The sequence below is a fragment of the Nicotiana tabacum genome, chromosome 9 (assembly GCF_000715075.1).
Source record: "Nicotiana tabacum cultivar K326 chromosome 9, ASM71507v2, whole genome shotgun sequence".
NCBI lineage: Eukaryota > Viridiplantae > Streptophyta > Magnoliopsida > Solanales > Solanaceae > Nicotiana > Nicotiana tabacum.
Window position 1 is genome coordinate 84319549 of NC_134088.1, and position 23181 is coordinate 84342729.

The 23181-nt window shown below is 36.2% G+C and overlaps 1 protein-coding gene across 2 annotated transcripts; it reads right to left on the minus strand.

The window, feature by feature from the left end:
* Nucleotides 1–635: 635 nt before the first annotated feature.
* LOC107800541 (phenylalanine--tRNA ligase beta subunit, cytoplasmic) lies at nucleotides 636–21983 on the minus strand. 2 transcript variants are annotated; one of them, XM_016623731.2, is made up of 19 exons: nucleotides 21768–21983; nucleotides 21606–21661; nucleotides 20609–20709; nucleotides 20214–20343; nucleotides 19975–20090; nucleotides 17838–17904; nucleotides 17629–17670; nucleotides 17510–17551; nucleotides 17298–17374; nucleotides 16158–16284; nucleotides 15906–16073; nucleotides 7825–7953; nucleotides 7627–7728; nucleotides 6648–6779; nucleotides 3461–3535; nucleotides 2941–3048; nucleotides 1766–1861; nucleotides 1597–1680; nucleotides 636–875 (listed from the first exon to the last, which is right to left on the minus strand). In XM_016623731.2, exons 1-19 carry the CDS (start codon nucleotides 21823–21825, stop codon nucleotides 807–809), a joined length of 1779 nt encoding a protein of 592 aa, XP_016479217.2. In that variant the 5' UTR covers nucleotides 21826–21983; the 3' UTR covers nucleotides 636–806. The 2 variants fall into 2 exon arrangements, with proteins under 2 accessions (XP_016479217.2, XP_075077897.1); XM_075221796.1 differs by lacking the exon at nucleotides 2941–3048 and having other exon boundaries at nucleotides 21768–21959.
* Nucleotides 21984–23181: the final 1198 nt, after the last annotated feature.

The following is a 23181-nucleotide window of genomic DNA, read 5'->3' on the forward strand; positions in this document are numbered from 1 at the left end:
TGTAAAATATATATTAAAATATTAATATTTCGAAGCCTAACATCCTTGCAAGCTTTGGATTCTTTCCTATCTTTGACCGAAAAAGAGGTTACCAAGCAAGTGAAACTGTACTCTGCCTCTTCTCCTTCCTGTACTTCTGTTCTTCTTATTCTCGTATTCGAAATCGGAACAAGCTCTTTTTTAACAACCTCGCTTTGTTAGCTTCTTGTTAGCGGTACTAGTTTGTAGTCTTTATTGACCTGAAATACATACTTTTATATATAATCAATGTATATTTTTTATATATTTAACTAGTGAAATTAATTATTTTTAGCCGATAGTACAAATATATAGGAGCGGGTCAGGGTCGTTGGGTATTTTAAAAGATACATGTGAGTTTATTTAATACAAATAATACACGTGGCGGATTAAGAAAATACCACATGGCGAAGTAAAAGTAAAAAAATTGACCAGGTTTGTTGGATATATGGGTAAATTTGAGCCCAAAAACAAACGTTAGGGGCATTTGCGGACCCAAATGTTAACGAAGGGTATTTCTGAGCCATTTTTAATACGTTAGGGGTAAGTTTGAGCCAAAAAACAAACGTTAGGGGCATTTGCGGACTAAAAGGTTAACGGAGGATATTTTTGAACCATTTTCAATACGTTAAAGGGCATTTTTGGCTCTTTTCCGTTATATCAAACATGATGCTTGAGAGAGGAGGGTTTCCTGTCATACAATAATCGAACCAAAATGTATGTGGATCATCTTTCAAATTCTACCTCAATTACCGAACAGAGAGACATCTGTCAAAATTGTCACCACATTACAAGAAACTCTGCATGTCAAGCTCCACAAAGGAGCATGGATCTGGGATGTCAAATTCCTTGAGGACCTGAAACAATAGCCAAAACATAAAACTCCTGAATCGGGAATGATAATTTGCACTAGAAAACAGCCCACACATACCATAAGGTCTAAATTCAATGCACAACCAGGAACCTTTGCCTGTTATTTTCAATTGTTCGAAAGACATGCTCTATTATGAATCAGTACACAATTCTTTTGGAACCATCTAAAAGTGTCTTAATCTGCTACTCCATTTGTTAAAAGTATTGACAAGTAGTGGATCAAACTGCAAAGGGTGAAAAATATCCAAAACTAAGCAGTTCATGACACTGGTAAGTTTTCTTTTTCAGGTTAACAGGGATAGCCGCCATCCTTGTCAACTGTAGAAAGTTATACTGTCTAGAGACGAAAATATTAGGCGAATTTAAGGCTGTTATGGCATGCTCAGAATTCTTTTTCCTGAATTTAGTGTCAGCTTAACTCTCCAAAGACAAATATTTGAGGTGGTCACTGTAATGATCTGTAATACCAAGGCAACGGTACATCTTAATTGATATTTCAAGTGTGAGTGAGAAGTGGCTGCACCAAGCATCCAAATGAAAATAAGCAGAAACCAATTGCCTATAGCCCAACAAGAGTAGTAGGTAATCTGTCTTAACAAATCCCACATTTTAAGGAGGCTTACCTGTAGATATTCTTTAAGTGACATGATAATAAAAAATTCTTTCCGTTGACGGCGTATATAACTTACACACTAATAGAAATACCTTAGGGTGCACAATTCCGAATGTTCCAATTCGATTTCCTTTGTAAACAATTTTAGCTTGTCTTCCCTGAAGAAATGCAGGCTCCTATGACACAATAAGACAGAAATAAGCACAGACGGCAATACTCATAATGAAATGAAAGAGAGAATTGGAAAAATGCAAACAGTACCTCTGATCTTTCTATGTAGTAGCCTTCACAGTCCCCAGGTGATACAAAAGAAGTTCCAGTTGCTTCCATGATTCTGTCGACTAGACCATGTATTAGCTGGAAAAAATGTCAAGACAGTCAAGCCTTTAAGTGTCTAGAAGCTAGTGCACAACCTACAGGACTATTATAATTATACATATGACTCCGATAACAGAATGAAGCAATCAAACCATTGCTTGGAAGACAGAACAACTTATGTTTAAGGAAGTTCCACTCAAGATATTTTTAGAGTAGAACTTCACCTATAAGCAAAATGGCGAAATATATTTTATTCAAGAACCTTTCAAATTTGGTCCTGGCTAAGAATTTGCAAAAATCATCACAGCACAACTGATGTCGAAGAAGGATTACAAAATATTCTCTCCCACCTAAGCTAATGATGGACTTTTCCAGAACTCTGTGCATACAAGTAGTTCTTGCAAAAAGGAGAATGGTACTTGCAATGATCCATGTCAAAGAAGATACTCCCTCAAATCCAATATAGCAACCTATTCTAACTAGCACAACATTTAAGAGCAAAATGTTTGAATTGATTATTATATTAAATTTGGTAAATAAGTGTTTTAACAATCGTTCCAAAGTAAAAGTGGAGAACTCAACTGAAAGATGTCACATCCAATTTGAAATAACATGGAGGGAGAAAAATTTTCCCTTTAAATAGAGGCCAAGCTAATTAGGGTAGATCATAAAAGGAAGTAGGTCAATCTTATTGCAACAGAGGGAGCAAATGGAAATGGGTCACTCTGAGAGGAAGACGAAAAGAGAATCTGCAGGGACTGGATGGCAAGGGTGAATTCATAATTAGGTCCAGCTCTCCATTATGAAATAACATTCACGACTGAGGCAATAGAACTATTTTCATATGCCCAACAGCCTTTCCATTTAAATTTTCACTGGCAACCAAATCTCCCTGAAAAAAAAAGTACAGACCTAAACTGAGCTTCCTTTACAAGTAAAATAATTCACCCAAATTACAATTCATATTCCACCAACTGGAGCTTGCAATGTGCAGCAGATGCTACAGAAAGTCTCTATGCATTTCAAATAGCACGTTCACATCCACGGCAATCGCCAAGAAGATTTTGCAGAACAGATAAACTACCAATATATGAGCTACAAATGTGGTACATCTGTACCTCAAATCCTGAGTTAGCGCCGCAATACAGAGCAGCAAGGTGGCGACGGTTTACTGCACCAACATCCTTTGTGCCATCTAACAGGACTACATCACCAACCTCAAAAATCTGAACCAAAATGAGATAAAATAACATGCAGAAGCCACTCTCAAAAGAAATGGCAAAGGAGATATGCATGACAGTAACAAGATGGTCACATAACTTATTACTTGGAGATAGCAAAGGAGAACTGACAAGTGTCACTTTAATTAAGCAGAAAATCCCTTCACTGGTTGTTATAAAAAGCATCTCGCACATGATTAAACTTCTATAGCCTACTTCCTTCTCGAAAAGATTCAACCGGATAACTCACAAGGTTAGCCAGAAAATATTCAATTCTATTAGACGACTTGGTGCGTACTGCTATTTACTTAAAACTCTCATTAATTGCAATCCTGAGCTTACTTCACACGTTGAAGCAATAATGCCAGTGGCAGAGTAATGGCAGGAAACCATGCAGGAGTTAGTTATATTCATTTACCTTCATAGGCTTTGGATGGTCCTTGTTATGTCCAACGGTTCTCAATAATCCAGGCATGAGATTAGTCCGCACAACCTGCAAAGCAAGAGCTGTTTCAGTTACCAGCATTTGGTATATAATTATGCAAATAGAAGAAACCTGCAACTTTGTACAAATTTTTTAAAGTAAGTGTGTAGTTTGCATTGAACTAAATCTAAATCAAGAACAGAATAATTATACAAAGCATCATCACCTTTAAGTAGGTAAACAATCTTTTTCACTAGACTGGATAAAGGGGATAAAATAACGACTTTTTCCTCATCTACATTAACTACCTCTGCAGCGTCCTCTCTCCCTTTACTAGGGAAGAGACATGTTTAAGTTTGAATTCAAGATATCTAATTTTGACATACAACAATTTCCTAAAAGAAGCAAAGAGCATAAATGAAAGATTTCAAATACAAACTTCTTATTTTGGGTTTCATGAAAATCTTATCATGATTCTTTCTTCTACATGCCACTTAGAAATTGCACATATCTGCATGTGCATCGTGTTTCATGTGGCAGTAGGTAATGAAAAAGTGCTAACTGGGCTTGAAGCCATTTGAGGAGACAACATTCTGTGGATCAGTAGGATATTCAATAGATTGACATTCTACTTGGTGTTCTTTGGCCTGTAATGAGAAAATCTAGGATCTGGCAAATCAGGATTAACCTAGAAAAGCTTAAAGGGCCATTTGAAAAATTTATCTGGCTTATCAGCTTAATTGTCGGCATATATAAGAACATGCATAAGCTGTATTTTCAGGTTGAAAGAAATCATAGGCATATTTGTGATGGATGCACAAATTTTTTTTGGATGGCATAGACAAATGATATACGCAAATCAAGCAAATGGATGCATAGATTTCAGATTGAAGGACGGCAATAAAGGATTATAGTGTAAGCCCGACATCAGAAAGGAGAATCCGTCCATCCTAGTTATGGGTGCTAAGCAAAAAGTTGATGGAAGTTGTGGAAAATTATTGGCCAAGAGGTTTTCCAGTTCGGACTAATCTGGCTATCCTATAATACCTTCTACACATGCATTCAGTGGATTCCATCAATTTTTTGTAAGGCAGGAGAACAACTCAGATTCAGAGAGGTCCTACAAGGTACAGCATGTGAAGCAATGCACATTAATCTTGGCAAAGATCTGTCTCTATGGGTTAATGATATTTAGAGCTTCCAAGAATGTCAGGTTATGGCATTGGATCTTCTCCCTCCTCCCAACATACCTTGGACTTTGTATGAGATTAAGTCACAAGTCAAAAGCTGGAGCAATAGAAAATACTTGAAAAGACTAGTTTCACAACAGTAAAGACATCAAGGGGTAATGCTGGGACTTTAAATTCATGAGATACAAATACTGGGATGGGAAGCGGACAAACATCTATTATCAAGACTATCCCGTACATCCTCATCAGGTGATCAAGGAAGGAGAGAAAAGCATGAAAAGTTCACAGTCAACTCTACAACATCCTCTACAAGAACATGGGGGTGAAGCTCAGTGATTCATGATGTTAAAATGAGAATGAAATACAGACAGTGCTGTCCTTCTGCTTTGTTGTCTCTTCGAGGTAAAATCACTCATGTTTGTGGTGCTAATTCCCGTGTTTTTTTCTAGTCTAATTTAGTTGCAAGAGCCTCACTCTCCCTATCCCTTACTCATTATTGAAAGCCTTCCATGGAGTGCAATTTGAAGTACAAAGGGTTCGCTAAAGGTATATCTTTTTTTCTCTCTTTTTTAACAGGGGAAGCCACGTGTGTGGCAATACTCATGCAAGACCATCTCCAAGAAAGAGGAAAAATGCAGTATTATAGATGCCGGATAGGTCCAGAAACTATGAACATTGAGAGTTGACGTGGGAGCTGTGGAACATGTTTCTTTCATTTTTGGGATAGTACAGAAGACGCTGAAAAAAAATAGCCAATGCCTCGTTAGTTGGGGAGGATGCCCAGTCCCAAAGGTAGTTAGGATGTTTCAACTTCCGAGGCACAACCATTTTAAGCATTATGTGACAAATATGGAAAGGAAGGAATAATACATATGAGGGAGTGGCACATCTGAAGCATAGTTTGAAGTATAATTGTCTTACAACTTTATTCAAGACAACAACACCAACAACATACCCAGTAATTCCCATCCAATGGGGTCTGGGGAGGGTAATGTGTACACGGACCTTACCCCTACCTTGTGGGGGTAGAGAGGCTTACAACTTTATTCAAGACTACAAAAAGATAATTGCCTTACAACTTTATATCTTTTAAGCGATCAGTTCATGTAAATGACACGTGATTATAGTGGATCTTTTGAGATCACTGGACCTGTAAACTTATAAAAAGCTTTTGTAGTGCTAATGTGGGCCTTTTAGGGGGGAAAGCATAGTATATGTGCAATGCAGCACCAAGAGCTTCCAATAAATCAGCGAAAGGTAGCTTCTGATATTTGGAACATGTTTATCACAGTTTTGGTTTAAGATGGGTCATGCCTAACAGTCTCAAGGATGCCACATCAGTTGGATCTCTTGGAAAGTTGATAAATCCATCAAACAAGTCTAGAAAATGATTCCTGCTTGTATTTTTGGTGTGTTTGGAATGAGAGGAATAGAAGATGTTTAGATGGAATATCAACTCCAAACCACGACCTTAAGGCTAGTTGTCTTTAAAATTTATGTAGCTTGGATAGTTTGTCCCCTGTAGACTATCATGCCAAACTTTTGGACTCTTTTAGCTCTTTATCCTTAGCATAGGCCTCATTGTAACAGAGCTAACAAACTCATTTTTGTACTTCCGTTATTATGCATCTATTTGATGCCATTTATAATACCGCTTCATAAAAAATAAAAATAAAATTACGCGAAAGCTAAATCACAATTTGGAGGGAGGGAAGGCTATCTTAGCCCACCAAGACACCGCATAGAACAACTGACATAAACTTATGTGTTTTAATCAGCCTCTTTTCAACACATCTTGTGTTTACCTCACTGCACATGCACAAGATTCAAAATAAAATACTCTTTTTTAATCAAGAAGAATATTCAAAGTGAAAATGCTAAATCTTCTTCTTCCTAATTTAACTGATTAAACCATGCCATAAGGGGTTTCTGACAGAGGACCAAAGAGTCGATTGACAACTTAAACTCTTTCCGGGACAGAGCAGACTCACCTCAAATTCAGATGTACGAGAATCAGCAATGATTACAGCAGACTTATCCTCTTCACAGTTCAACATGGAAGAAATTTCTCTCTTGGAACACAAGATCCATGTTAGGACCTCCGTATAACCAGCCATTGCAATCTAAAATTGAAAAGACATTAAGTTAGATGAAAAGCAAGTTATCAACAACAACTTGTGAATCAGGGATGCAATCGAATACATACACACAGGACAACTTCATGAGGCAAAAAAAAACAAGTTAGTGTTTTTTAGAGAAATTATGTGACTGGCACAGAATACTTAAGTACAAACCTGCATTTAAAGAACTATTCATATAGTTTAATCAGATAACACCAATATCATATAGTTTAATCAGATAACACCAATAAGCATTTTTTTGGGGGGGTTTGAGAAAGCAACATATCCAATATATTAATCAAATCATCAGCACAGAGTTTGTACTGGAAGCCAAAATTTGCATCATGAGAAGATAGAAACAAAAACCATAACATCAATAAGCATTAATTATCTACAACATCATACCATGAAGAAATGTAAATGAAAGGACTGCAATTAATTGAAGACCAAATTGTGAAAAGAACAAATGAAGAGGGAAGTACCTGATCAAAAGAAAATAAACGAAGAAGGCAGCACAGGAAGGGGTAATTAATCCAGCTAGAATACAAAAAACATTGGAACTAAAATTGAGACTTTGAAACTCCCTCCCCACCCCTTCCTGGCTAGAACTTGATAAAAGGCTAAAGTTCGTTTAACGAACTCTAAAAGTCCCAAAAATATATTACCACATTCAAGTAAGAGGCAATGTCAAGAGAAGAAATAATTTTATGAAAGATCACATGTAACAGAGACTATACAGAAACACAATAGAATGATGCTACCTTCTGCAAAACAAATAAATGCCCATGACAGCTTCAAGTCTGTGTTTACAATATGAACTCTCAAACACAGAGGTGTATAAACACATTACCTCCGACCGAATTAGATCACTAAATTGACTGAGAGGTAAAGGCTTCAATGATGCAGGTCTTCTCTTCGGGATCTCATTGTAGCCATAAGCAATTGCAACATCCTTTTGAAAAGAATACAGAGTTTGAAGCCATATAAGAACGACAGCAAAGCTATAGTGGGATAGTAACTATAAGCAGTAATGCATCAAAGCAAATACCTCTGCTACATCACAAGGATGAAGGACATCACTTCTTGTGGGGGGTACCGATACGACAAACTTGACTTCTGCATTTTCTGAGACAGATTCCACTGCACGCAATTGCATTTTATGCAACAAACTAGCCACCTGAAATGTCGTTTAGCTGTTTAGAGTCTAACGAAAAAATTCAATCTTCTATTTCCTACCATAGGATAATCTATCTATCTATCTATATTATTATAAAAGTGAGAAGCTCTTAACTAAAAAGTTGAATTGCTTAAATACCCTTTTAAATAACCTAAATACCCAACTTATACCAAGAATTTAAATAAAACATCAAATTTTAAATAAGACACTAAATTTATTTGAAAATATGATCCTTCATATTAGTGAAGCTAGCGACTCTTTACAACCTTGTCTAACAGCGAACGTTTCATTTTTGTGCAGGCATATCAATTAAAATACAAAATAAGAAAATAACAGAAAGCCTAAAATGAGAGGTTACTGAAATTTAAAATAAAAAAGTCCATGATTTTGGTTCATATCTCTTTTTGATATGAAACCTTCTTGCAAGGTAGGTTTTCATGGACATTTTTCACCTTTTTATATTCCTTGAAGAAAATGGAGAAACTTTATAAAATTTTGAAATTATCCCCAAGAGCTGGCTTAATAATTGTCATTATTTGCTTAATGATAGCAATACCATTTTTCAATTCTTGAGTTTATGTTAGCAAAGTAATATAATATAACGTGTGTGTCATGCAGTTTGCATGTTAGTAATAGTGAAACCACTTATTAGAGAAGAACGAAGCAAGATAATAGAGATAATAGTTACAAATGAAAGGTAAGTTAAAATCAAACAAATTTTAATAAAAAATAATCATTGACCAACTAGGATAAGTTAATGAAATTTATGTAATTTGTAATCTTAAAATATCGATGTAATCAATACAAATGTTACTTTATCATGCGGAATTTTGCCGAAAAGATGGTGAGCTTTTAAAAAAATGAATGATGTTAAACCGGCCAATGTCATACATGTGTGAGAAAGCACGGGAGAAAATATTATTAATTATCTAAAGTGTTGTATAACGCCCTATTTATATAGGGTGATTACATAATAATAGGTATCTACTTCCCGATATGGGACACTATACATGACTAACTACTTAACACTCCCCCTCAAACCGGTGCATATAAATCATATGTACCGAGCTTGTTACAGATGTAACTAATACGAGAACCAATAAGAGACTTGGTGAAAATATCTGCTAGCTGATCATTTGACTTTACAAACTTTGTAACAATATCTCCTGAGAGTATCTTTTCTCTGACAAAGTGACTGTCGATCTCAATGTGTTTAGTGTTCCATGTTCTGGATTTGACGCAATATGAAGAGCAGCTTGATTATCACACACCAGTTCCATCTTGCTGATTTCTCTGAACTTCAACTACTTGAGCAACTGCTTGACCCAAACTAGCTCACACGTTGCCATAGCCATGGCCTGATATTCGGCTTCGGCGCTAGATCGAGCAACTACATTCTGTTTCTTGCTCTTCCAAGAGACCAAATTACCTCCTACTAGAACATAATATCCAGACGTAGAACGTCTATCAGAAGGTGATCCTGCCCAATCAACATCTGTGTACCCAACAATCTGCTCGTGGCCTCGAATAGTAATCCTCTGCCTAGAACTGACTTTATATACCGAAGAATGCGAACAATTGCATCCCAGTGACTATCACAGGGAGAATCCATAAACTGACTTACAACACTCGTCGGAAAAGAAATGTCAGGTCTAGTCACTGTTAGGTAATTCAATTTGCCAACCAACCTCCTATATCTTGTAGGATCTCTAAGAGGCTCCCCCTGTCCAGGCAGAAGCTTAGCATTCGGATCCATAGAAGTGTCAATAGGTCTGCAGCCCATCATTCCAGTCTCCTCAAGAATGTCTAAGGCATACTTCCGCTGTGAAATAACAATACCTGAGCTACACTTAGCGACCTCAATACCTAGAAAATACTTCAATCTGCCCAGATTCTTAGTCTCGAAATGCGGAAAGAGATGCTGCTTCAGATTAGTAATACAATCCTGATCATTGCTAGTAATAACAATATCATCAATATAAAATACACATATTAAGAGCAGAATGCCAATAAAACACAGAGTGATCAGCTTCACTACAAGTCATGCCGAACTCCTGAATAACTATGTTGAACTTGTCAAACCAAGCTCGAGGGGACTGTTTCAAACCATATAGTGACCTGCGCAATCGGCATACAAGACCACTAGACTCCCCCCCGAGCAACAAAACCAGATGGTTGCTCCATATAAACTTCTTCCTCAAGATCACCGTGGATAAAAGCATTCTTAATGTCTAACTGATAAAGAGGCCAATGACGTAAAATAGCCATGGACAAAAAGAGACGAATAGATGCTACTTTAGCCATGGGAGAGAAAGTGTCACTATAATCAAGCCCAAAAATCTGAGTGTATCCTTTTGCAACAAGGCGAGCCTTAAGCAGATCAACCTTGTCATCCGGGCCGACTTTGACTGCATAAACCCAACGACAACCAAGAGTAGACTTAGCTGAAGGAAGAGGAACAAGCTCCCAAATGCCACTCGCATGTAAAGCAGACATCTAGTCAATCATAGCATGTCGCCATCCTGGATGAGATAGTGCCTCACCTGTAGACTTAGTGATAGAAACAATGGACAAAGATGATATAAAAGTATAATGAGGTGATGACAGACGATGATAACTTAAACCGACATAATGAGGATTAGGATTAAGTGTGTATCGTACACCTTTGTGGAGTGCAATTGGTTGACTAAGAGGAGACAAGTCCGCAGTAGGTGCAGATTCTTATGCAGGACGCGAATCACCTAGACCTGATGCTGGACGTGGACGACGATGATAAGTCAAGAGTGGTAAAGCTGCAGAAGGTTGAATTGGACTAGGTGGTGGAACTGGAGCTATAGGTGGTGGAACTGGAGCTATAGGTGGTGGAGCTGCAACTGGAGCTGTAGGTGGTGGAGCTGGAGTTGCAGAGGAAGATGAATGGGAGATAATGACTGAATCTCCAAAAGATGAAACTGGTAGCACCTCAGAAATATCTAAGTAATTACTTGAACCTATGAAGTATGATTGGGTTTCAAAGAAGGTAACATCAGCGGACATAAGGTACCTCTGGAAGTCAGGAGAATAGCATCGATACCCTTTTTGCGTTCTCGAGTAACCCAGAAATACGCACTTAAGAGCACGAGGAGCTAACTTATCTTTTCCTGGAGTAAGGTTATGAACAAAACACGTGCTTCCAAAGACTCGGGGTGGAAGAGAGAACAAAGGTAAGTGGGAAACAGGACAGAGAATGGAACCTGATTCTGGATAGCTGAAGATGGCATACGACTAATAAGATAGCAAGATGTAAGAACTGCATCCCCCCAAAAACGCAACGGAACATGAGATTGTATGAGTAGGGTACGAGCAGTTTCAAAAAGATGTCTATTTTTTCTTTCAACTATCCTATTTTGTTGAGATGTGTACGGACAAAAGAGTTCATAAACTGCTGAAATGGGAAAGACAAATACTCTAGGAGCACTATCACTACGAAATGTGCGGATAGAAACCCCAAATTGATTTTGAATTTCAGCGTTGAAGGTCTGGAAAATAGAAAACAACTCAGATCGATTTTTCATCAAAAATATCCAAGTGCACCTGGAATAATCATCAATGAAACTGACACAGTAGTGCAATCCCAAGGTAGAACTGACCCGACTAGGACCCAAACATCTGAATGGACTAAAGTAAAAAGTGACTCTGCTCGATTATCAAGACGCCAAGGGAAATGGGAGCGAGTATGCTTACCGAGCTGACATGAGTTACACGCTAGAGTGGACAAGTGAGATAAACCAGGTACCATTTTCTGAAGTTTTGACAAACTAGGATGTCCCAACCGTTTATGTAATAAATCTGGTGAATCGGTAACAAGACAAGTTGTTGAAGGAAGACGAGATGTGAGTCCATGTGATTTTGCAAGGATAAGGTAATAAAGTCCATTTGATTCACGCCTGGTACCAATGAATCGCCATGTACTGCGTTCCTGTATAAAAACAAGGTCATCAAGAAATAAAACAGAGCATTTAAGTGATTTGGCCAAGCGACAAATGGCTATGAGATTAAAAGGACTACCGGGAACATAAAGAACTGAATCTAAAGGTAAGGAAGGAAGTGGACTTGCTTGACCTATTCCAGTTGTGGTGGTTTAAGACCCGTTGGCCATTGTGACTGTTGGGAGAGATTGAGAACATGAAATAGTAGTGAAAAGAGATTTGTTACCAGAAATATGATCAGATGCACCTGAATCAATGACCCAAGACTCAGAGGTTAAAGATTGGGAGACACAAGTCACGTTACTATCTGTTTGAACAACGGAGGCTATCCCTGAAGATGTCTGTTTACATGCTTTGTACTGAAGGAACTCAATATAATCCGATAAAGACACCATCTGGATCGGATTCAATGCATTGGATCCAACGGATTGTGAGTCAAAGGCTTCTAATACGAATGACATTATAATGTTCACGCCGGAAAAATCGGAAACCCTTCTAGAAATTACTATTAACGCCAGAAAAATCAGAAAATTTTCTGAAAATCACTGTTCACACCGGAAAAATCACCGTTTATGCAGGAAAAATATAAAAGTGGTCGGAATTTGGTTTAAATTGGATGGGTAGACTTGGAATTTCAAGGCGATGACACTGTCCAAAAGAAACTTTTTCAAATTCTGGCCGGAACAGTTCTCACGCGCCGGCGCGTGGGACAAACGCGCCGTAGGCGTCAAATCTACTACAGGCGCGCGGGGGCGCGTGAGTGGGCTTTTTCAGGAAAATCTTTCTGGGGTTTGGTCGCCTCTCTCTTGGGAACCTTTTGGTGGTGTTGGATTTCGCACAACACTGATAATTAGTGACTTTGACGTAAATAGTCGCTTAGGTCACCGGAAAATCGTACGGTGACTAAGTTCTTTCTTTCCGGATGTCGCTAGAATGACGCACAGCGATCTCTTCTCACCGATGCTCGATACCATGTGAGAAAACATGGGAGAAAATATTATTAATTATCTAAAGTGTTGTACAACGCCCTATTTATATACAGTGATTACATAATAATAGGTATCTACTTCCCGATGTGGGACACTATACATGACTAACTACTTAACATGCAAAAATTATAGCAGGTCAATCTGCTACCAAGCATACTTTTATCCTAAAAATTCAAAGATCTCCCTCTCTCACACCAAAAAAATGAAGGATATGTTTTAAATTCGTTCAAAAATAATTTACTGTACGTTTATATTTTGCAATGATGATAAATAAATATATGGTCAAACAATTTCTAACGTATCTACCACAATATGTTTTCTCACATGGCCAATTTTACATTGCACTTTCAAGAGGATATCAATGTCAACAAAGAGTCCGGGTCATGACAGAGGAATCAAAATAGATGAAATGAACATATGCCAAGAATACCGTCTATAAAGAAGTATTAGTTAAGATACGCTTCACTACAGTTTGTACCTCATAAAATAAAAATAAGTAAAAAGTCATATTTATCTAATTAAACTTTGATTGTCTCATCTTCTTATGTTTAGATGATATCCAATCATCTTGACATCAACAAACAAGTCATTATACGATGATCCACATTTATCATTTGCAGAAATTTATGTGACGGCATTATCTTTGATAATTTTTTTATATAGGAATGTATGAATTATATTTGTACATGTTTACTCACTTATTTTAATCTCATACTTTTCAGATGTAGTTTGTATTTTAGTAACAGTAAAACCATATATTGTAAAAGGACGAAGTAGAATAAGAGAGATAACAGTTACAAATAAAAGATTAAGTTATTAGAACATAAGCTCATTGGGTTGTTGTTGTTGTTGCTAGGAGATCACACTGTGCATCTTACTTTATTCAATAATTTTCTTTTCCTCTTATCTTGTTGAAAGCTACTTTCTGATCACAGTTATATTGTGATTCAGGTGTGAAGCATTCTCTGCATACCCAAGGACTTACGATCTCATTCATGCTCATGGTCTTTTCATTTTATACAAGGATAAAGTGTTCATTTTATGTCCTATATAGATGAAATATAATGTAATTTATGCAACTTGTAAAATATAGGTATGCTTGTTGATTGTTCATCTTGGTAGGTTTAGACGATTCAATTATTTTGTCCTCGACAAACAAATAACCATTCCAATTTGATCATTCACATATACACTTTATTCTTTTATGTATATACTCAAAAGCTTTATTTTAATAATAATGATGATATTATTATACAAAATCAAGTACTACAAGACTCGATATACACGTGCAACGCACGTGCCAAGAAACTAGTACAACAGAAAAGGCAACACATGTCCAAGTTCTAATAATGCTTTCACATAAAAGCAAAAACGGACAAACAACTACTGCCACAAATTTCTGAAGAGCAGTTAAACAATGTACTGGAAATTCTGAAATGGTCTTCTCGTTCAAGGTATATAACAGGGGAACCCAGAAAGGACATGTCATAAAAGTCAATAAATGTACCATGAGTACATGTGATTTCTGAACACTAAACCAGCGGATCAGAATCACACCGCAGCCTCACGTTTGATGCTACTTTCTGAAGCACATTTAAGACATGGAAAAGTAATTCAAAAAAACAACAAACTTAAAAAAGCTTTCTTGATTAGGCTTGGCAACTCGGCTACTCAATTTGTTTTTCATTTCTTCTCTTCTTTTTGAAACTTAAATGCTATGTTTTGCATCTTCTCATGTTGATGAATTTTTCTCCTGAGTCCAGCTTTAATGGCATTCTTATGCCTTTCAAAAACAGTAAAGTTTTTGTAGTTATCTGTAGGGATTTGAGAGTAACTCGAATAGTTTCCGAGTTGTTTTTGGCATCCTCTTCAGATATCATAAAGTTTTGGAGCCCATATAAACTTTTGGAGTACTCCCCCCTTGGTGCCAAACATGAATCCAATCATTATTCTCCACTCTAATCCCCCTTAACCTATACCACTACCAAAATATTTCAGGCAGCATTTGGATTTATTTATTCCAAACTTTGGGGAGGACAAGCTCATAGATTGATGACTCCAATGTTCACATGTACATTGACTAGTAAAAAAAGGTAACTCCATATATTCTGGTTATCTGACTCAATTTTTAAAAGACAATCAAATTGTGGAAATCTCAATTCCATTAAGGAGGACCAAGAATATGTTTAAATGTTAGCAAGAGGAGCTGCAACTCGTGTCAACTTATATGTAGTTCCTCCGGTCGCGAGCTTGTTGTAGACGGTCCAAGGGGAGAACGCCTCAACCCAAAACTAGTTGGGTTGGCTATATGAATCCCCTATATCCATCCTTCTATTTGGACCTATTTCACCCCAATACTAAACAATTTGACTGTTAAAGCAAATTAGTGGTTCTCCAAAACTATCTATTCTTTAAATCAAACACTTATGCCAAGCAAAATTTGTCTGCAAATGAATCAACTTCAAATCAGTTTCATAATGTACATATAGTAATTCACAATTCCCTTCCAAATAAGCCAGGCTACAGAATTTTTCAAAAAATCGCATCTAGTGGCAGCTAATAGAAAGATGTCCTAATACGGTGAGTGGTATCTTAGTTTCCATCAATCTGATGGAAGGGAGTAGACACTCAGAGCTTCAAGACAAACATGGAAGTACTAAAAAAAATCAATTATCATTGTATATGATGCATTTTAGGGATGTCCTATTTTCCTATGAGGCATAAGTTATACTATAGACCAATCAAAATCCCCAGATACTGTAACGACATCCACCACTCACACTAATGTCTATGCAACCATGTGGAGTTGGTATAGTCACCATAGCACACAGGTTTCTGTCAGCTAAATCCTGAACATCTCATATATTGGAAATTGCAGAACATTTGTGACCAATATCATAATTGTCATGATTCTCATGAAAATAAGAAGATAAAATGACAGAAACTTGTGTATATGAGATAAGAAGAAAAAATGGAAGGCAAAACTCTATAATACCTCATTCTCTGGCAATTGAACTCCAATGATGCCAGTGATGTAGGACAAAGGCACATTCATATTGTAGATTGAGAGATCAGGATAAAGAAATGATTTTCCATCAGGATATGTTACTTTAACTGGTTCAACTTCAAACTTCCGCTCACAGTACACTGAAAACATAGTTACCTGCAGATAATATTTAATTATTCAGACACCCAGCAAACTGAAGGACGAAAAGAAAAAGAGCCCCTCAGCTTCTTCTATTCCTACCATTGTGTTCAAAACAACATTGGCCTTCGTCAAATCTGTGGCTGTACATTCTATAAACACGTTCTTTGTTTTCAACGTAATGGCCGAATGTGCACCGTTGATAATGGGGGGCAAAGACAAAACAGTCCTGCAGAACAGACAGACAGAGAGAGAGAGAGAGATTAATGAGTTGCAGAAAGATAGTGGTTCCTTCGCATGCATTCAGGTATTGATCACTTCTCATAACAGCTAAGCATCTCAAGTATTTCTTTCTTTGATAAGTAAACATATCGATTTTATTAGATTAACAACAACAACAACAACAACAACAAACCCAGTATATTCCCAACAGGTGGGGTCTGGAGAGGGTAGTCTGCACGCAGACCTTACCCCTACCTAATGCAGGTAGAGAGGCTGTTTCCAATAGACGATTTTATCAGATTCCAAACAGCTATTAATAGCTGTCTCTGACAAAATGATCTGCCTAGGATATATCCAACTAAAAAATGAGTGCTGACAGGCTCCATACAGTTTGCCTAATAGTTTCTCGAGTTTTATTGAACAGTTTGTCAATAGCTATCCCATTCAAAATGTGCAAGCAAAATATAGTACTCCCTCCGTTTCAATTTATGCGACACACTTTCCCTATTAGTCCGTTCCAAAAAGAATGACACATTTCTAATTTAAAAAAAATGAAGTATCATTAAAAGCATCCAGAAGATGCAAAGATTACAAGAGAGAAGAATCTGAAAGCTCAAATGAAACATTTCTATATTTGATTTTGAAAAACAAAACTTTTCATTTTACCTATATTACCCTTAATGAGAAGCTTTTACAGCCACACAAATTGAAGGCCCCGCAAAAGCTTTTACCCTTTAAGCTTTTAAAACCACGAGTTTAAAAAGTCTTTCTTTTTTTCTTAACCTCCGTGCCGAGTCAAACTACGTCACATAAATTGAAACGGAGGGAGTACACAAGAAACTATATAACTATTGGAGTAAAGAAGTCTCAAGACCCACAAAAAAATTAATTACTCTCACTATTTTCAAGCCATAAACTCTTTTCATGAACTGTAAGCAAAGAGGTCAACTGGCATGCAGCGAAGTAAATAAATGCAGTAAGATAGCTCCAGACCAGAAGGCTCATTTGTAAACTCGATACCTTTTACAATCATATATAACAGGGTACACTGGTGAATTCTCGATTATGTGCAGAAACTTCTTCAACTTCAAATCCGACTATAAATTCAGGGCGGCAATGTGTTAGAGATGTTGTTTAAAGCATAAAATTAACTTCAGTAAATCTTCAACATAACACCTAAACAAGAAACAATAATAATCAGACTAAGAATAAAAGCTTAAGTTGCAACTCACTTTGTAAAATTCCATCAGCTCATCAGCTCTGAAGTTTCTGGTCTGAAAAAACAGCCAATTTCAATATCAGCATTAACACCAACATAACCTAGGCCAACTGCCAAAATAAAACCACTTACCTGCTTTAATGGCACAAAATTAATTTCCGAAGGAGGCAAAGCCTGAAATTAGAGGGACAAAAGGTTTCAGTATCCAATCAGAAACTACTTAGAGAAAAGAACGCAGTGCACGAAAATCAGATTTACAAGGAAAAATCAGGCTGTCACTCTAATTTTAGAGCTAGTAATACATGGAAAACTTTGAATTAAGTATACCAACTGGCGTATACCTCATATGTGAAAGGTCCTTCAATTGTATCTAGGTCATGGGTACCAATTGCCACCAAGGTTCTTCGCCTACGAAAAGCAAAAAAAAGAGAATAAACAACAAGGACCTAAGCGTGAGCAGGAGAAAACATATGCAAGATTTTTAAAGATAATAACGATGTGATTCCCCACAATATAATTCAGGAATGATTCATAATAGTTTTGTATGGATACTACTCAGGGAAAAAGTTCAATAGTGACAACCTATACGGGTTGGCCAAAGTTCAATATTGACAACCCATACAGGTTGGCCAAAGTTCAATATTGACAACCCATAAGGGTGTGGCCTGGTGATCAATAATAATGATAATAATAATAAGCACCACCACCACCATCACCACCCTAGGGTGTGGCCTAGTGGTCAATGAAGTGGATTAAAACATGGGAGACCATAGTTCAATCCCAGCATAGACAGAAAATACTAGTTGATGTCTTACTCATCTACCTATACTTTGTTTAGGTAGAGTTATCTGGTGCATGTGCTAGTGGGAGATAGCATGCACCGATGGAATAGTCAATATGTGCAGAAGCTGACCCAAACACCATCTTAATCAAAACAATAATACATTATGTGATAGAGAATTCTTCTAAAATCTTATCTTTATTCATACCCAAATAGAGAAGGAATAAAATGCAAAAGTCACGATTCATGGCACTTCTACTAAAGATCACGTCAGTATGAGAACTTGGAGGTTAGTAGGAAAGATACACAGTATACCAGTTGAGATAAACAAATGAAGGGATAGTTAAGGTCAATGATCCTCTACATCTAACGGAAGTGAAACAAAAAATACAACCCCACCCCCATCCCCACCCCAAAAGTAGAAATGAAAAGGAAAGAAATAGAGAATAATTTTTGTTCTCTGGATGCCTCTTTAAGCAACTAAATAGAATCCAGCTACTTTTTACACTATTTGCACACTTTCTCCTCAGCATGTAAGCCATTGCATCCATCGATACACAAGTTTCCCCAAAATTCAAAAATTAAAAGATACCCCCTGCTATCTATCTTTACATATTTTACAAATAGATCTGAAGACAAGTTTTACCCAAACTTGCAAACATTTCGAATGTCACCTTACCCTTCCACCTTTAACAGACGCTCAGAACTTTGTGATACAACAACTTTCTATAATGAATACCAGACTATTTGCCTGCGACAGAGTTTTTTTTAAGTACGGCTTGTACTATTATAACTGCTCTTATGCTCTAGTATAACTGTGAGCTCTTCCTTATTTTACAGTTTAACCAACAACAAAAAACTGTGAGCTCTTTCTTACTTCAACAAACAATAAAAGCTTCTAATTGTTGTGCATTGATATAGCATAGAGAGGGCAGTATCAAATCGTACCCTTCTCTACCGCCAAGAAGTTCTCATAACGGGTACATCCTGAGTCATGTTGGCATGTAAAATTGGTCCCCAAAATGTTAAAAAAATAAATGGTGCATTGTTAGTACAAGAAAAGACACATGCTTTATGTCTATCCCAGAAAAAGACTTATGCTCTCATTGAGGTGAAATATATTGTATTTCTTATCTCTCATAAGCTCTAAAAGACATTGAGAACATAACCCCATTTATTTTTTTGCGACAAATAAGCTAATGCGCATAATTAGAGTAACCCTTTCATATCATAATTTATCTATAAACTTCCAGTCTCATTTACTGAACAAGCTAAGGTTTCTAAATAATTTCTTTCCAAGTCAAATTCCCTTTAAAGGGAAAAAGAACTGAAGGGTATCCAATCCATGTACAGACGCATCATACACGCATGGTAAGTTCAGGAAAACCAGTGCAAGTTATCTACTCACTGATTTCCTTATGAGAGCTAAAGGCATAACTACAAATTTTTACGGTATTTTTACAGCCGAGAAATAAAAAGATAAAAAAGTATAAGAATTAATTCCACCCCCAAGTAATCGACCACTACTTCAAGATGTCACCAAGAAAAATTTAACATCACGCAGGACTAACAGAAACCATAGCAACTAAAAGAGGTAAATAGGAATTTCAGCTGAAAAGAAAAGGGAAATAGGAATTTCAGTTGAAAAAGAAAAGGTAAATAGGAATTTCAAACTGCTCTTTATAGTATAGTAATACCTGCAAATGTTCTGATGCAGCTTATCTTGTAGATCAATGAAGCTATTGTACCTAGCCTCATCAAATGTTACACCTCTTAAGACAGCGCACACAACATATGGGCGGATCTTGGATGTCTAAACAGGAAAGGACAATCGTTAATGCAATAAGAAAATTCTTTATAACCCATTTTAGTTTCTTTACCACACATTTAGTGGTGGACAAAAACTTAACAAAAAAATAGCTTTATCAAGTAGTACCTCTTTTCCGACACGCATTTCAAGCATAGATTCTTTGCCAATATTTGCCACCTTATATGTAGGGATAGGATCAAGCCCACCAAATATTCGGAGAGCTTGAGCTAGCCCTTCAAGACAAAGCAAATCATATCTGCAATACCAATTTGAATGAAAACATATTACACTGCCAGTTCGAATTAACAGCACCGCTGTTATGCTTCAAATAACGAATAATTAAAATTTCTAACAATCCCACTCCACTAAACAGAATTAAGCGCAAAATGCTAGTAAGCCACCACAGAAAATCAGTTATACTTGTTTCCAAATATTCAAAGCATAATCAAAAAACCCAAGATTTTCTACCAATTCAGGAAAATTCATTCTGCAATCTAATTATGAAAAGCACAAAGGACCACCTGTTTGCTGGAACTTCAATTTTGTATATAATCTCTCCATCATCTTCAGTCGCCTCTTCCTCCAGATGCTTCTCTTTTCTTTGCATTGCCTTTTCTGTTGTCTACATTTTTTTTTTCACACATGCATAAACTCAGTAGGAAACTAACAACCAATGCTTGGATGAAATAAACTTGCTGAAGAGAAGAACACATACAACAACAACAACAGACCCAGTGTAATCCCACAAGTGGGGTCTGGGGAGGGTAGTATGTACGCACACCTTACCCCTACCTTCAACAAGATAGAGAGGCTTTTTTCCGGAAGACCCTCGGCTTAGGAAAAAAGATAAAAAGGAAGGGCAGCAGCAAACACACCAATTAGAAAACCAAAACAAAAATACAAAGATACAAAACTAAAAATAAGTATTGTAATCACAAGGCCGGAACGAAAGCAAGGATTATACAAATTACTCCTCTCATCCCCATAAATGTTACTGACCCAGAGTATAAAAGCATAAAAAATGCTCAATTCACGGCTTTTTGAAAACAAAAATCTACATATTTGGGATATTATTTTTTGATCGAGTAAGTTTGTTTGGGATATTATTTTTTGATATAGTAAATTTGTTTGAGATATTATTTTTTGATCAAGTTTGTTTGGGATGTTAATTTAAGTAGAGAAGAATAGAGGGGCTGGCCCACTATCCATTGAGTATAGAACCGTGTGGCACTAACCTGGAGCCATTCGCCCCCGAAACTTTCTTGGTTATCAAAAACAAAAATACATATTTGGGAACTATAAAAATATTACTACTAAATAACAATCTTTCTAAAATTGTTAAAATATTTATATAATATTTTGAAAAATACATTCTAAGATTTTGATTCCCAAATAGTAATGTAGTTATCAAACAAGACACGGGGAGTTCATCAAAAAGGAACAAGTATGATAATTCAGTTAGATTTTCAAATATAAAAATAACAAGTATGATAATAAGCGGAATTTGGTGGTGCTTACAGCCTCCTCGAGCTCAATACCAAACTTAAAGCACAATTCGTCGAATTCTTCATAGGCTGCAAAATTATAAAAAAGCGAGTTCAATTAGATGGTACTTGAACGCCGCAATTTTGATAGTGTGCGAAAGGGCAAAAGTGGGAGAGATAGAAAGAGAAAACTTACTATAAGTACAGCCTAGGGCTTCGTACAGACGGTCTCTTCCAACGCTGACGGTTGGCATGGTGGCACTGAACAATGGCAGCGGCCGGAAATCAGAGAGCGATGGAAAGAGGGGAAGGGTATTGGGGGTGAAGACTTGGCATTCCTATTTTTTAAGCTAATTCCAAAACAATATAGGAACAGCAAATATTGTTGGTTCTTTTTTTTTTAATTTAATTAAGTATACTCAATAAATAATTTTGTTTTACTTTGTTGGAATGTATTAAAATTTGTCCAACGTTAGAGTTTGTATATTACCTTTTTTTTGTTGGAATGTATTAAAATATGCAAACTGAAATATACCAACAAAAAAAAAAAACATTAGCTTAACAACGTTAACTTTTTATGAAAAAAGGTAATATACAAACTCTTTAAGTTATAAATGATTTATTTATAAATAAATTTAAATCTCATTAATATAGTACTAACAATTAAGTTTTTTTTTTTTTTGTGAAATAGAATAAAATATACCAAACCAACATTCAAAAGTTACTCGAGCAGCAACTTAAGAGCATTATCGGACCAGCCAATTTAAGAGCATTATCGGACTAGCCAACTTTTACATCTACACAATCAACTTTTACTTTTAGTTAATTTTGAATTACCAAATTATTAGGACTTTTTTCATAGTTAAAATAAGAAAAGATTACAAGTAAAATTTTTATTGATTTTAAGCTCCTAAATATTAGAAAAATAATAAAATAAAAATTTATCTAGTGTAAAATCGACATTTAAAGAGTTAAAAAAATAAATGATATTTCGTTAAAGTGTTTCATACTTTTAAAATAGTATAGATATAGAATTAGGGCAGACAGACTTTCCTCTCCTATATTATAATAATAATAATACATGTATGGGTTATGTAAGTATTTCAACAAACTAACAATATAATTTGCTTTATTTATTTAGATGTACGAGCATAACATTGAATTACTTTGTTTATATTGAATTCTAATTTGGACTAGCCAAATTAAAGGTAATTGTGATATAAGTAATACTTATTGGTTGAACGTGGGTAAAAGGATAATTTCGGTAGGTAAAATCACAAAGTAAATAATAATGAGCATAAAAGAATATTAAGGTCAAACTTTTCATATAAAGCAAATAGTTGAGGCAAAGTGGCACAAGATCTTTATATCTCGATTCTTGTCCACAGTGCATATACATTTTCCACCAAACTGTCAAAGTATGGAGTTTTCCACCAAACTGTCAAAGTAGGGAAAATGTCTGAATTTATCCGTCTACCATGATATATAGTTTATATTTGTCTCTAGTTATACTTTTCATCCAAAAATACTCTCGTTAACAAATTATTTAAAATTGCCCGGACCCTAACGTCGTGTCCTTCGACACCCGACCCCTCTAATAATTTGTCCAT

Bases quoted from the DNA above. Each gene is read 5' to 3' on its own strand.
- LOC107800541 (XM_016623731.2), bottom strand. From the start codon at position 21,825: ATGCCAACCGTCAGCGTTGGAAGAGACCGTCTGTACGAAGCCCTAGGC. The intron at 16,074-16,157 runs GTAGGAATAGAA...TATTATCTGCAG, and splicing joins ATGTTGTTTTGAACACAATG to GTAACTATGTTTTCAGTGTA. The intron at 7,729-7,824 runs GTATTTGCTTTG...TCTTTTCAAAAG, and splicing joins ATCCTTGTGATGTAGCAGAG to GATGTTGCAATTGCTTATGG.